The 16,315-nt window shown below is 42.1% G+C and overlaps 1 protein-coding gene across 3 annotated transcripts in view; it reads left to right on the forward strand.

Moving 5' to 3' along the window:
* Window positions 1-16,315, forward strand: part of TGFBR3 (transforming growth factor beta receptor 3) — a 207,080-nt gene that overhangs the window by 167,520 nt on the left and 23,245 nt on the right. For all 3 annotated transcript variants that reach the window (XM_058716599.1, XM_058716601.1, XM_058716600.1), the window contains 5 exons: window positions 316-468; window positions 3,050-3,190; window positions 3,374-3,532; window positions 8,506-8,805; window positions 11,993-12,113. In XM_058716599.1, coding sequence (XP_058572582.1) covers window positions 316-468; window positions 3,050-3,190; window positions 3,374-3,532; window positions 8,506-8,805; window positions 11,993-12,113 — 874 coding nt within the window. The remainder of the gene's footprint in view (window positions 1-315; window positions 469-3,049; window positions 3,191-3,373; window positions 3,533-8,505; window positions 8,806-11,992; window positions 12,114-16,315) is intronic.

Genomic DNA, 16,315 nt, shown 5'->3' on the forward strand with positions numbered 1-16,315 from the left:
CACTTTTGAACTCTGGGGACCTGATACTGTTTTCTCAGTTGGATGGGCTTACTTCCCCTTGGCTGTGTTTCTTACCCGGGTCCTGTTATTCTCAGTTAAAGGGGGTTCCAGATCCTTGTGTGTCAATATTTTGCTATTGAATTTCCAAGGCCAACAAACACAATCCTTGGTAGGCTGGGAAGAGGTAAGGGGGGAGGGGGAAGGCAGGCCTCCAGCAACCAATACCATATGGGAAGACCAGGCCAAACACGTCACCTGTGTGCTGCAGAACTGCCTGTGGGCCCTCCCTTATGTCTTTGGTGGTGGTGGTTTCAGGCCAACAACTACTCGGGGATGGAGCTCACTCTGTTGGATCCTACCTGCAAGGCCAAGATGAATGGCACCCACTTCATTTTGGAGTCTCCCCTGAGTGGCTGTGGTACTTGGCACCGGCGGTCAGCCCCGGATGGAGTGATTTATTATAACTCTGTAAGTGTTCCCCAAAACAAAGCTTGGCCCTTTGCCAGATCCTTTCCGGGTGTTTCCTTAAAATTAGCCTTAAAATTTCTATGAAAATGTGCAGGGGCATATACCCTAGGCCTAAAAAAGCCAAGTGTCAGTTCTCAACAAATTGGGTGTCCTTTGACCTTGAGTCTACACAGCTGAGCTAGCCAGCTCCATGGTCTCTGTGGCCTCATTTCAGTCTTGTCCAGAAGTAGGAGGACTTCTCCCTTCCTCATGAACAAAATAATCAAGAGAAATCCAAAAATGGCCCTCAAGAAATTATTATTAAGTCTGTCTCCAACTTGAAGAAAAGAGATTAAATTGAAAAAAAATCCCTTACTTTTGAAGTTCCCCAGAGGAAGATTCCACAGATTCCCCCAATGATAATCCACTGTAGTAGCTATCCTGCACTTTTCAGAAATCATTCTTGTCAGTTCATTCATCTGAATCTTTTTTTTTTTTTTCAGATGAAGCCTATTCTTGCAGAAATAGACACTAGGTAGTACATATTAAAAGAATTTGAAACATGAAATTTCAAAAGAACTTTATAGTGTTAATTTTGCAGTTCAGGTTATACTTTTGATGGTAAAAATAAGGCTCAAAAATCCGTGTCTGGCTTTGACATGATGTGTGTATCTATGCTCCCAGCACCTACTCCAGCTTTGCCACGGGCTGGGGAGGGCATGACTCTCATTCACGTGCGTCCCACTGCCCTTTGGTAGATACACTTGACCCATCCAGAGGAAAGACTGGAGATCAGGTGCTCTGTCACTGTGGCTCATGTGGGGACTGACTCTATGGGCCCAAGTTTATTATTCTTCAGACTTAGAGTGTTTGATCTGGAAAGAACCTTAAGATGATCTCATTCAACTTCCTCATTTCACAGGTGAGGAATTTGAACTCCCGGGAGTTAAGAGACTTGCTTAGATTTGAGGAACTAGTTAACGGCAGAGCCAGGACTGAATCCAGCTTCCTGACCTCTCATCCACTAATCTTTCCCCGACACAAGGCTGGCCCAACTAATCTCCCTTTGTTCCTGGAATAATTTATTAACCTTTGACCTCTATGATGAACACACTCCTGCCAATTCCAACATTAATTTTTGTATATTACCCAGTTTTTCCAGATATAATGAATAGCATATAGTACTGATATACTTGATTTTGGAATTTTAAATTTACGTCTAAATTAACACCAATAAGAGGCTCTGGTTATCTGTTAAGTAAAAATAATATCATTTTCCTCAGAAGAAAAAGGTATAACCCAAGCCCTTAAAATCTCTTTCTTCTGGTGTGTGCACCTGTGTGTGTGTCTGTGTATGTGTCTGTGTGTGTATTTGTGTGTATATTATGATGATAATACCTAGGGTAAGAAATGTCCTAGGTACTTGCTTCAGGTACATCAGTACTTTCTTGTGAGGAACCGGTAAATGGAGAGGTGGTTTTTCTACATTCTCTTCCCTTTAGTGAATATTTTAGGTGTTCGTTCCAGTGATAACTATTTGTAGCAATTTCCAGACTTACTATATACTTTTGTTTTGCAACATATTGAGAAATTAGGCACATGACACGAAATCAGACCAAAAAATATGACTATTCTATATACACAAAAAAATTAGGATTTTTATTTATGGAGTCACAGTCCTCAGGTGAATTTTTCATGTTATCTAGAACTAACCTAGGAATAATCATCTCAACTAACATTAGGATAGACTATCATAGAATAAAACAGGATTCTTTCCTCCATCTGTATACCATACAGAAAGATACGGGGGAAGAAATGAGGAAAAGGTAGAGGAGTACAGAGATAAGATAAGGAGAGGCTGGCATAATAGTAAACATTAGGTACTTTGTTTCCAACTCAAACTTGATAGAAATCTCAAAGGATACAAATTAGCCAGCTCTTAATATTTCTTAGAATTTTTGATATAAAGAGAAGCCCCCTAAGGAGAAGGCCCCTTCCCCTACAGGCTGGCCTGCTGACAACCCCATTCAACCTTATTCCAGTGCCTAGTGTTTTCCTACTGTTTGAAACAAGTTTTATTCTTTCACCAGGAAAGATGCATACTTTAGTCGAGTTTTAATTCGAATGTACTTTGGGTTCCTCTTTATTTTTATCTCTTTGAAGATAAAATCCTGAAACACTTGGAGGTTTTTCTTAATTTTATTTTGAGAGAGAGAGATGGGGGGCGCAAGTGAGCAAGGCCAAAGAGAAAGAAAGAATCCTATGAGGAGCAGAGAGAGAGAGAGAGAAGGAGGGAGGGAGGGAGAGAGAGAGAGAGAAGTGGGGCTCACCTGGGGCTCATGTTTTTACCCAAAGCAGGGTTCATGTTCACCCCATGTAGGACTCAGACTCACCAACTGTGAGATCATGACCTGAGCCAAAGTCAGATGCTTAATGACGGAGCCACAGAGCCACGACCCAGCCTCCACTCAGGAGCCCTGTTTTGTTTTAAGTCAGGTTTTCAGTTTGCATCTGAATTATTACATTGGTGTTGGGTGAGATAGAACCAGATCATGTGACTGGGTGTTTCAATGACCATGTCTGCACTTTCTTTGCCTTTTAGATTGTGATGCAGGTTCCATCGCCTGGGGATAGTAGCGGCTGGCTAGATGGTTATGAAGATCTGGAGTCAGGTGATCATGGATTTCCGGGGGATATGGATGAAGGAGACACTTCCTTCTTCAGCCGGCCTGAAATTGTGGTGGTATGTGTTTGTTTGTGGTAGGTAGTTTGTGAGAATGTTGTCCTTTTGGTCGGCTTTAATTAGGGACTGTTGGGAGTGGGGGGCAGGGATTAGATGTTAAAGGCCAAAGGTTATAAAGGTCTAGGGTGTTCATCCTTCATTTGACTCTGATTTATCTCTGTTTTGTTTGTTTGTTTTCACTAGTTTAACTGCAGCCTGCGGCGAGTGAGGAATCACAGCGGCTTCCAGGACCCACTCCACAGGAATGTCACTTTCAACATGGAGCTCTATAACACTGACCTCTTTCTCGTGCCCTCTCAGGGGGTCTTCTCTGTGGCAGAGAACGGACACATTTATGTTGAGGTATGCTAGTTATGAACATTAACTAGCCTTAGGCTTTTAGGTCAGGGCTGAATTATAGTAGCTCCTGGGGCAGACCTCATCGTGTTCTTCCCCACACCCCTTAACCAGTTCTGGGTAAGGGCTTGGCTCAGAAAATGCATCCAGGTTGATTTCTTTCTTTTTTTCATATTTATTTATTTTTGAGAGAGACAGAGACAGAGACAGAACATGAGCAGGGGGAGGAGCAGAATGAGAGGGAGACACAGAATCCAAAGCAGGCTCCAGGCTCCGAGCTGTCAGCACAGAGCCCGACGCGGGGCCCGAACTCACGAGCTGTGAAATCATGACCAGGGCCAAAGTCAGATGTTTAACCAACTGAGTCACCCAGGTGCCCTGCATCCAGGTTGATTCCTGACCAAAGCAAGACATTTCAGGATTTGCTACATGGAGAGAGTGTTTTACAGATGAATGGTTTTGTTTTTGTTTTTGTTTTTGTTTTTTTAATCAGCAGTGTGAATTCTAATAAAGTCCTGTTCTTGCTTTGTCCTTAGTATTTTTGGAACAGGAGTTCAGTATTTGCACTGTTAGAGTTAACCAGGAAGATTTCACACCACCTCTTTTTTTTTTTTTTTAATTGTTTTAATGTTTATTTATTTTTGAGAGAGAGAGAGAGACAGAGCATGAACAGGAGAGGAGCAGAGAGAGAAAGACAGACAGACAGACAGACAGAATCCGAAGCAGCCTCCAGGCTCTAGGTGTTAGCACAGAGCCTGACGCAGGGCTCAAACCCACAAACCACAAGATCATGACCTGAGCTGAAGTTGGATGCTTAACCAACTGAGCCACCCATACGCCCCTCACATCACCTCTTATATTATCTTTTAAATTGAACACACCTCAGTGAAATGCTGTGCGCTTCCATATCTCATGAAAATTGGGTTTTTTTAGGTCATTATCTAAATGTATCTATAAATGTATGAAACTATTTTGTATACATAATGGTAATTATTATGTATAGCATATATCTGTGGAATAACTATGAAAATATTAGGTAGTGGTGGGAATAATGAAATAATAACAGCTAACATTATTGCAGATTTATTTTGTGCCAAACTCAGGTTATAAGTGTTATAGTAATTGACTCTTCAAAGCAGTCCGATGAGACAAGACTGCTGATATCCCCATTTTAGGGATGAGGAAATTAAGGTACAAACTTGTCTACAATCACATAGTAACTAATGGAGCTCAGAGTAGGGTTCATACTCAGGTTGTCTGGCTCTAGAGCCCATAATGTTATCTACTAGATGCTACTATCATATATCCTCAAAGGGTCACTTAAAGGGGAAGAAAATGTAACCCTCTCACCAGTGCAAATATCCAGGTTCATGGATTAGATTCTAGAAAAAGATAAATATCTCTATGGCCCCAGAACACCTGCTGGTCTTACAAGAACATCATCCTCTGATGAGCTAGTTTTGGTGCTAAACTGCAAGCTGGTGTTCTGCTTCACTGTGGGAGGATTGAGAAGCTTACAGGGTGGAAATGGGGTACTTCGACACATTGAAAGTGACTTCAGAGCACATATTTCTATTTCAGAAAGACAAAGAACTCTCACCTTTGTCCTCATTCTGGGATGGAGCCCACTGGCTCTAGATGTTTTCCTGGATCTCTCCTCCTTTTTGATTCCTTATTCTGAGAGGTCTTCTCTTTTTTGGGGGTATACCTTTTTTCTCCACTGGGGAAAATATACTGCTTTCTACGTGCTGTTCCTAATTATAGATCTCTTCTTATCCAAGATCATTTTTTTCTTCTTGCGTTTCTGCCTGCATAGTCCACATGCACAGTTGGTCAGTGACCCTCTGCTGTGCCCTGGATTTTAGGGGCCCTGCTTAACTGCAGTTTGTTCTTTTTCAAACGTGTGCCTGCTCTGCTGACCTCCGGCTTTGCTGCCATATACTCATCAGTGGCCAGTCTTCCTCCTGTATCCTACCCTGGGCCTTTTGGTTTTTCTCCCCAGTCCACCTAATGCTGGCTTACTTGAAATGCTTTTTTTTTTCTTACTTTCACATTTATATCTTTTCATATATTGACTATATTTTCATCCTCTTTTTAAAAAAATTTTTTTAAGTTTATGAGAGAGAGAGAGAGAGAGATGGAAGGAGAGAGAGAGAGAGAGAGAGAGCGAGCGAGCACAAGTGGGGGAAGGGCAGAGAGAATCTGAAGCAGCTCCAGGCTCTGGGCTGTCAGCACAGAGCCCGACGCGGGGCTCAAATTCATAAACCCTGAGATCATGACCTGAGCTGAAGTTGGATGTTCAACTGACTGAGCCACCCAGGCACCCCTTCTTCTTCTTTTTTTTTTTTTTTTAAATTTGAGTTAGTTAACATACAGTGTAGTCTTGGCTTCAGAAGTAGAACCCAGTGATCCATCTCTTACATGTGACACCCAGTGCTCATCCTAACAAGTGCCCTCCTTATGCCCACCACCCATTTAACCCATCCCTCTACCTACCTCCCCTCCAGCAGCCCTCAGTTTGTTCTCTGTATTTAAGAGTCTCTTATGGTTTGTCTCCCTCTCTGCTTTTACCTTATTTTCCCCTTCCCCTGTGTTCATCTGTTAGGTTTCTCAAATTCCTCATATGAGTGAAATCATATGATCTCTTTCTCTGACAGACTTACTTTGCTTAGCATAATACACTCTGGTTCCATCCACATTGTTGCAAATGGCAAGATTTCATTCTTTTTCTCTGAGTAGTATTCCATTGAGTGTGTGTATGTGTGTGTGCGTGTGTGTGTGTATGCAAGGTACCACATCTTCTTTATCCATTCATAAGTCTGTGGACATTTGGACTTTTGCATAATTTGGCTATTGTTGATAGCACTGCTTAAACATGGGGTACATGTGCCCCTTCGACTCAGCAAATGACAGCTTTTCTGTTAGTTCATTTTTCTTGGGGGCATTAAAAAGAACTGTTTATAACCTCCAAAATTTACATCTAGAATAGAACTACTAATTATAGCTGGCATTTATTGAGTAGCTGAGAACTGTTGTTTGTATGTAATTGTGACTTTACACATGCTCACAATAACTGTTTCTGGTAGGTATTGGTGCCCTTATTCTGTGTGGGAGGAAACTGAGACTCAGAGTTCACAGGGCACAAGTCACAGAGCACGCGATTTCCTGAGGCTCATCTGCTCATCTCCCTCCAAGGCCTGTAGTCCTTCTACCACTCATTTCCAGGCCATTTTAGAGTAAAAGACTTACTGACCATAGTTTTTCCTCCAAAACAATTTTTTGGGATACCTTAGACTTTCTGCTACTATGTACTTTCTTTGAGATTAGAGAAAAGATTTGCATTTCTTCTGTCTACATTTTTGCATTGTGGGTTCTGACTTCATGTTAAAGGCCACTTTTTAGTAATAGGATATATGTAATTTTCCATCTTTCCAAGATATCTTATTTTTTAGAAATATTGCCAAAACAATGATCTGTGAATATTTATGGACTACCAAACACTATTTCCTAGAAAGATTTCTGACTAGGTGATTTCCCAAGGCCACATCTTGGGTTTGGTTGAATTGACCCTGTGGCTACCATGAAGTACTTTAGAGAAAATGGACTTGAGGTCAGAAGGCCTGGGTTTTAAGCCCTGGTTTTATCCAGCACTTGCAAAGTGGGGTTTTGAATGAGTCATCCATCCTGGATGCTGTTTCTCCTCCATTTATAAAATGGAGATGAAAATATTTATCCCACAAGATTGTTCAGAGGGATTGAGCTTTAAGGCCCAACAAAGTGACATGATCACAATCATCTTCACTGTTGAGTGTCTTGTAGTTAACCACGTAGGGATATTTCAAAATAGTGCTGTGCCCTATGCGATGTCAGGGATTTCCCCTGGGTTCCCAGAATGGAAAGTGCGTTTATATCTCCACGCCTTTTGAAAGGATTCTGGGGCTATTGGCTTATGATTAAGGACTAACTTTATTTCTAAAGTGTTTAAGTTTATTTTGACCCTAAGTTTAGTAAAGGAATGAGGCATGAGGGGAAAGGCAGTTCACACAGTTTCCATATGTCACCAAATGGAGAATCCACTCTGGTCTGAGGATTTTAGCTGAGTTCAGGATAGTTGAGGTTTGAATTCTGTTTACACTTGGCCAAACACCACTTCCTGTTTCTAAAGAAAAGAACCTTAACAAGGTTTGGACGTAGCCCATACAAATGTTTTGTAAGAGGGAAGTATAATGAGTTGGAAACGTTTCCAGATTAGATTTCCCTTAAAATACCCTTGGGCTTAAAGAGTGAAGGGAGAGTACTTGGCAAGGCCTATTTTGGACCTGTGAGCAGCTAGGACACTTTGCCAGGCTCGTGATCGCCACCAGATTGCACGGTTCCTGACACCAAACTGGGCCAGCTCTGCCTGCTCACCAGGAAGCAGGACTTTAGATGAATCTGTAGCTTTATTGCAATGTTTTAGGGTCATTCTGACTTGCTGCAGTTTAGAAGTTCAGTCCTCTCTGCCTAGGTTAAATAGATTTTGCCCCTGTACCTTATTTTTGAGCAATTTCAAAAAATAGCTTGCGCTACAGGTGGTATACTATTAAGACATGATACAGTATTATGACATCAGGGATTTTTCCTGTTGGTGTTTGTTTATTTTGGAAAATCCATTTTAGGTGCGCGCTGTGCTTTTATTTTTATTTCCCAGAGGACTTAGGGGAGGTTGACAAGATTTATTCATCTTGTGTTGGAATCTTCCAGACTGACATTGGAACCAAATAATTCACCATAATCATCCATATCAAGTTTAAATGGGAGACATCTTTTTTCAATAAGTATATATTACTTTTGTAATTAGAAAGAAGACTGTATAAGTACGCTATGAAAATAAAGCAGGGTCCCTCATCCGAAGCACTGTGTTGATATGTTACCTTTGTGTAATAGAGTAAAAGAGAGATGCCAACTTGCTTCTGATTGGTCTTTCTATTCTTTTGTAGGTGTCTGTTACTAAGGCTGACCAAGAGTTGGGCTTTGCCATCCAAACGTGCTTTATCTCTCCATATTCAAACCCGGATAGGATGTCTGATTACACTATCATTGAAAACATTTGTCCTAAAGATGAATCTGTGAAATTCTACAATCCAAAGAGGGTGCACTTTCCTATTTCCCAAGCTGAGATGGATAAGAAGCGATTCAGCTTTGTGTTTAAGTCCATTTTCAACACCTCACTGCTCTTTCTACAGTGTGAGCTCACGCTGTGTACGAAGAAGGAAAAGGACCCCCAGAAGTTACCTAAGGTGAGTAGGCCTTCATCCATCTGTATGCTATTTCGACATTTTTAGGTGAGGCAGTGACCTACCAGAGAAGTTTAATCACGAGTTATTGCAGGTTGAGGTTTTTGGTTTGGGAACTGCCCAACTGAAGTAATAAAATCTGTGTTAGCAGGGAACCGTGAGTTTTGTGGAGTCTTAGAGAATAAATCCTGACAGTATGACTTTTTTTTTCCATGCATGCTACTTAATAGTATCTTACAAATGATAAATCAAGACTGTTTTCCATTGAGGGAGAGGTCTGGCTTTATCTTTGCTATTCAGATAGCGTGCAGTGCCAAAAGTACAGAGCCGAAAGGACAAGTTCAGTGTGAGGATTAATTTTTCCAGGTCCCGCTGAGACTTGTATTGCAATTGTTTTTTGACCTTCTCTGTGTGAATTATAAGGTTGACTTGTCTCAAGAGGACCTCTAAGGGAAACTAACAAATATTTTAATTTTTCTCAGCTTCATACTGGTTCATCATGTTTACCTTATGTCACTCCCCATATTGAACCAGTACATTCTGTTGCCACAACAGACATCAGAACACTTTGACCTTGTTGGAATGGCTGCATAGGGGGGATCTGCAAGGTTAATTACAAACCCTCATTAGTTGGGCCTTGTGCAAGAAGGGTGTCTCTGCCACAGTTTTGTTTCTGTGATCTTCCATAGTTATGTATAATTCCTTACATGCATTTCATCTGTAGAAATCTCACACAGTGTCAGCTGACTTATAAAACTTTTGTAGTCACATATAAATCAATGTCTAAAACTAATAATTGATTGGTATCATTAATAGTGTAAGTGTGGAGTTCTCTCTTAATACATAGGTTGTAAGACGTAGATATAGAGGGAAGAGGAACAATTAAATCATTATTACAGGATAAATTACCACTGACCTGAATGCTTTACACTGTTATATTCCCTTGGGCAGCCATTTCTCCGATAACATCAGAGAACATTTTATAATACATATGAAAATGTAGCAAATCTGGTCATGATCATTTGGGAGCATGAATACATAAGATGATTTAAACTATGTTCTTTAGGTTGCTTTTGGAAACATTGATGCCTTAGCCTTGTGGGCATTCACCTCCCAGTGGCCATTTGTGGACTTGTGGTAGAGAGGCATGGGAAAACTTAATGCTTGGCTGTGACACACAGCTGGTCCCTGCAGCTGGTGGAAGACTTGTAGGAGTTTGGGATCTAGGAGGGGAGGCCTGGCAGTTACTAGGCGTCTTTACTGAAGGCTTTGGTTATTACCTCTCGCTGAGCCTGGCCTGGATAGTCCATAGCGTATCATTCTGTGAAAATTAATCCCAGTACTTCATTGCAGAGAATTCTAAGGAGAGTTCTAAGGCCCAGCAGATGACATGGGATATGACCCTAAACCTAAAGTCTCTCTTTACGCCCAAGGCAAGAGAAAGTAGAAAGAGCATAAGGACTGAGCAGGAAGGCCCACTGCTTACTAACAAGATTTTAAGCAAGTCCCCTGAGCTCTCAGAATCTGCATGGCCTCATCTATAATTGAAATAATAGTAGGGGCGCCTGGGTGGCCCAGTTGGTTGAGCGTCTGACTTTGGCTAAGGTCATGATCTCACGGTTTGTGAGTTCGAGCCCTGCGTCGGCCTCTGTGCTGACAGATCAGAGCCTGCAGCCTGCTTAGGATTCTGGGTCTCCCCCTCTCTCTACCCTTCCCTGGCTCACGCTCTGTGTCTCTCTGTCTCTCAATAATAAATAAATGTTAAAGGGAAAAAAATGAAAAAAAAAAAAAAAAAGAAAGAAATAATAGTAGCTGGCTTCCCTTAGGAACAGAGGAGCAAATGAGACAGTAACAACAGTCCAGCATTTATAGTGCAGTGGCTTCGGATGAACTGTTACCACTCTCCTCATGTTTACTGCTTGTAGGTAATATTTCCACAGTTCTAGCGACTTCTCAGTGCCTTCTATGATGATAGAGAGGGCCAAAGAATCTTCCTAGGAGGAGTACTCAAAGATCATTGGGTCCATCCCTGCCCTTAGCTGATGAAACTAAGGCCGGAGTTAAGTGTCTTGCCCAGGGTTGAGCTGTGAGTTGGACGTAGAATCGTAGACTCTTACTTATCTGAAGAAATAACAGCAAAGTAAGAAGGCTTTTCCTAACATGCAGATCTTTTCAACAATGAGGCCTTTCCACAGAAAAATCTGTTGTTTCCCTTTATAAGGAGGCTATTGTAAAGGCTTCCTCTGGGTTTTGGGGGAAGGGAAGGAATTATTTTCTTATAATATGCTGTTCAGAGCAGCAATGACAATAGAGCCTTAAAAGCCTTTGCTCTTTTGTGATTGGAAGAGCTGGAAGTTCATTAGCTTTTAGGGATGGCTTGCTATAGACTTCTTAAAGGGTTGATACACTTCTTGCAACAAAAACAAGCAGATGCCATGTACATCAGAGTTTTACGTATTGATAAGCATAGACAAGGAACTGAAGATGTTTTAAAGAAAAAGGTACTGGAGTGTGATTACACTTTTTAAAAAACAGATATGCCGGGCTTGGGCATGCTAATCCTAAATTTAGGGCCTTAAAATGACTGGAAACAGCTAATCTCATGGTCCCCACACCTGGCTACAACTCCCCAGGACTCCAGTGTGGAACACTATAGCAGGTGACCCTGGTCACCTATACCATTTTGAACGAGCCTATACCAGGATTTTAAAAAATCAAACAAATTTGACAACATTATTATCTTTTTGGACAACAGATGTAAAATCTGTCACTTTCATAATGCCGTGCATGAAGTTTCCCACAATCACAAATCACAAATATGAACCATTTATGTGAAGCCAGCTTGGTGAAGGGCCAATATTCGTCATATAGGTTTTTTTTTTATTATTTTTCAGACTAAATAACACTAAAACCTCTAGTTGTTTTGTGGGAAGATGAGGGGAAAAGGCAATGTTTATAAGCCATCCAGTGATATTTGAATCTTCAAGTGCAGCTGAGAATATCCTGGGTCTGCCACTATATCTCCCAGATTATTTATGGTTCTTTGGAAAACGCCCAAATCTCCTGTTTTTCTCTGGTAAACAGCTGTGAGCTGTCTGATAAGGGGCACTGGCCAACTGTGCAGGCTGAGCTGGTGCAGGCTCTTCGGGGTGACCCCTGACCCTGCTTTGCTGTCTCTGCCTCTCTGCAGTGTGTGCCTCCAGATGAAGCCTGCACCTCGCTGGACGCCTCAATGATCTGGGCCATGATGCAGACTAAGAAGACCTTTACCAAGCCCCTTGCTGTGATCCACCAGCAAGAAGAAGTTAAAGGTGCGTTTCGGAAGGCTCGCTCAGAGCCTGGGCGTTGCCCATTTTAAGAAGTTCCAGTACTAGACCCCTAGGATGAGCCTGGGTAGCTCAGTTGGCTGAGCATCCAACTTTAGCTCAGGTCATGATGTCACAGTTCACGAGTTTGAGCCCCACATCGGGCTCTGTGCTGACAGCTCAGAGCCCACTTTGGATTCTCTGCCCCTCTCCTGCTCATGCTGTTTCTCTGAAAAGTAAATAAACATTAAAAAAAAAAAAAGCTCCAATACTAAAAAAAATACAAAAGAAGCAGCAACAGCTCCAATACTGTAAATCAAAGTACATTTGTATTCAAAAGATAAATTAAGGGCCAATTAGTAACTTTAGAAGGAGTTTTGCCAAAAGAGCCTTTTATTTAGTTAGGTCCACTCTGACATGTGGCTGAGTTATTAGTGATATGTTTGCCAATGATTTCCTCTTTAATATTATATCAGAGTCAAAGTTGTCCCTATCCCAATGTCACTCTCCCTTGCCATTCAAATATGCTCCCTTGAGTATGCAAGAAAGGCTCCAAGTTCCTCCTGGCATGCCCAGATTGAGCAGCCCACAGCCCATCTTTCTGTGGTCTACTACCAGTGATTCTGCCGAGTACAAGCAGTCCCAGGGCTGTATCAGGATTGCAGATGCCTTTGGGGAGAGTGTTAGGTATATGAACACCATTCATCTTAGGTCAGAGCAGAAAGAAGGTTAAGAACCACTGTCCAAATGCATTTTTATAATTCAGGTTTCAGAATGTTACCCAGGCACATTTGTTGCTTGAAGCCAAGGGTGCCTCTTCTTGCACACCCAGGAGCATCAGCAGTCTGCATCTTCTTGTGGGAGAAAAGGAGGGACGTGCCCTAAGAGGTGTGGCCTCAGGTAGACAGGCAAGGCAAAGCCAAACATGGTGTAGGCCAAGTCAGCCAGACCAGCGGAGAAACCGAGCTGGGCTCCATGGAGATGTTAGGAATGGACATGAGGTCCTGTGGACTGTGGAGAGCATCTGATGGGGACGGGCATCACAGCCGAGGGGCATGGACAAACAAGAACACATCAGGCAGCTGGCAACATCTGAGGAGGTGGAGCCAAATACACATGGGCTATTTGGGCAGCTACATTTGTCACTGTCTAGAAACAACCTATGACTATCTGGAAACATTGTCTAGGGGTGCCAAACGAAGAGAAGTCTGAGAGTGAAAGTGGATTCCTAGCTTCTGGGGTTAGCTATTTCAGGGCTAGGTCCCCATGCCACCTTCCACCACCAAGGGACAGAGAGGAGCTTGGCACTGGAGCCTTGATAGAAGCCAGCAAGCATACTGTCTCCTCTTGGTGAGCATTTGCTAGGAGGCCTGCCAGGTGGAGCTGACACCTGATGTAGGCTTGGGGGCAGCGCTGGGATGGCGTTTCTGATGTAAGCATTGTTGAATTTGGCAAGACAAGGCAGTGGGGGCTAAGAGGATAGGCGCACAGGACCTAATAGAATAGAGGCATGTGGATGTGTCTACTTTCTTCTTTGGTTGAGTGACCTCTGTGAAAAGAGCCATTCTTACTGACATATCTGTATGTCATTTGCCCTCTTCCTACTGCTCACTTTGGAAAGGCAGGAGATACAGTGAGGAGGGCACTGGCTTAGAGTCAGGAGCCTGGGCCACAACTTAACTTTACCTGCTGTACTGTTTGAAGAAGGAAACTAGGTTTTAATTCATTGCCCAGCCATTCTGAAGGTGGTGCAAAATGGACATACTAGATGTTTATTGGTTCCTTATTAACACGTTTTGTTGTTGTTTTACTCTCACTGATTGGTTTTCAACAATTTGAAACCGTGTAATAGCCACAGTCTTTCTGTAAATGGATTGCCCAAATAGTTCCCTGTTTTGGGGGACCAGGGGAAAGAAATAAGTTAATTATGTTGCGAAGTATATCACAGTTGGGCAACATCTGGCTCATTTTGTACTTTTGCGAGTGGTTTAACAATAACAGCAGCCACTTGTATTCCATTTGTTACTCTTACCTTTTTTGAGAGAGGTAGTTCCGCTCATAATTGAAGGCAGCCGCTTGCTTTTTTCTATGCCAAAGAATAATTAGGCATTAATACACAGCGGTATAACTTCCAGTAATTCATTCGTGCTTCTTTTAAGTTTGGTGGTATTTTTCCAAGTAATTCCTCTTGCAAATTAGGTAATTACTTTTGTTTAAACTTAGTGTAATTATCCTGAAAGTTCGGTGGTGTTGGTTTTTTACATGAAAGTTCAAGAGGAAAATTTTACCAAATATCAAAGCAGTTTCATGAGATTTGCTGATTGAGACTAGATTTTAGCGGAGAAGCTTGTGGTGAAGAAAGTTGATTGCTTAGGGTTGTTAAACAAATGCAGGTTAGACTGTCAGCCAGCTTCCCTTGGGCTGTGTGCAAATAGGCTTTCTGACTTTGCACTGAATGGCAGTTCTGGCAGTTTTCAGCTCTCTGAGTGACTCCTCCCACCCTTCATGTTTATTTTCTTTTGATTCTGAAATCATTTCTTCATGATGCAGGCCATTGGAGTCTGTGTTTTCCCTCTGCCTCTCAGTAAATTGGAATAATCAGTTGAAATGGGGATGTGACCATTTGCCTAATAGCACTAGGTTATTTGAATAATAACTGGGTCATCATGAACAGTCTTTCTGCCAGCTTTGTGTGTTACTTTTGTAAGCCACAGAACCTATAGTATCTCCAGGAGTATCTCTTACTGGGACGAATTTGGGGGTAAAAATTACCCAACCAATGAGATGTTTGACTGCCTTTTTAGCCACACAGGTGCTCTTTGAAGGCCGTGCTGAAGTTCCAGGTCTTCCTGGTCATTGGTGCATCTTATTTCTCCACACTGGATTTTCTGGGGCAGCAGCAGATAAAGGCTCAGGTTATCAGCTTCTCAGCCAAGCAGAGAGCTGGTCTGTACTCCCAGTGCTAATGGCCTGGTCACATTTCAGGTGGTGTTTCTTCCTCCTATGGACATAGAGAACAGGCGGCCAAGACTAAATAATTCTGGGTCCCTCCTCTGGGCCACTGGTTTTTTTTGTTTTTGTTTTTCAATTTATTTATTTATTTTGAGAGAGAGAGAGAGAGAGAGCCCCTGAGTGCGCACATGCATGAGGGAGGGGCAGAGAGAGGGGGAGGGGCAGAGGGAGAGGGAGAGAGAGAAAATCCCAAGCAGACTCTGCACTGTCAGCACAAGAGCCCTACTTGGGCTCGAACTCACAAATCGTGAGATCATGACCTGAGCCAAAGTCCAGAGTTGGACGCTTAACCCACTGAGCCACCTAGGTGCCCCTGGGCTGCTATTTTTAATGGAATATATCTGAGCTTCCACAGCACATAATCACCACCTTAGTCCCTTGGGAGCTAGCTTTGGGTTAGCATTATTTTGCTGCTAAAACTTTCAACAGATGATTGTGCTGGTGGTGATGATAGTCATGGAGATGATAATGATTATCTAACATTTACGGGGCATTTGCTTACTACAGGGCTCTGTGCTGAATGCTTCATGTGGGTAATCGTATTTAATCATCATAGCCCCTCTGGAAGGCAAGTATAGAGCAATACTGGATAACCTGACATAAATAAATGGTGGGTCCGAGATTCAAATCCAGACACTTTGATTCCAGGGCTTGTGTTCTGTAAACCCTATGCCTTATCCTAGGTAGAGGTTGATTCTAGGTTTTAATAAAAACTACAAGCAACATAGGTATCTATCTCCTCACACCCTTTTCATACCCCTTCTCCTATTCATGCCATTTCACACTGGCATTCAAGTTCATACTCAAATACTCTAATGATTGTGAACTGAAAAGATGAAGAATTTTAGGAAAAAAATCTGTTCCCCAAAGGGTAAGATGTTCGGACACATGTAAGCCGTTTAAGAGAGTATTAAAATTGAGAAGTTCTGTGACTCTGAATTGTAACTCACAAAAAAGCCCAGAAAACATGAATAGTCGATGCATATTATGGTTTATGGCAAAACAATTAAAATAGTTGAGGTAGTGCCATCCTACCATATTTTCTGAAATATTTTGAAGTATAGGCACGTTAGTGCTGTTTGCTTTGGATGCTGTGACCATTTTTGTGGCATTTGAGAACACACTAGGGCTTGCACAATAAAAATGGCTCTACCACAGCAGTGATGATTCTTTTGAAAATGGTGAAAGGGAAGATA

Source organism: Neofelis nebulosa, chromosome 2 (genome assembly GCF_028018385.1).
Source record: "Neofelis nebulosa isolate mNeoNeb1 chromosome 2, mNeoNeb1.pri, whole genome shotgun sequence".
In the NCBI taxonomy this organism is placed as follows: Eukaryota; Metazoa; Chordata; class Mammalia; order Carnivora; family Felidae; genus Neofelis; species Neofelis nebulosa.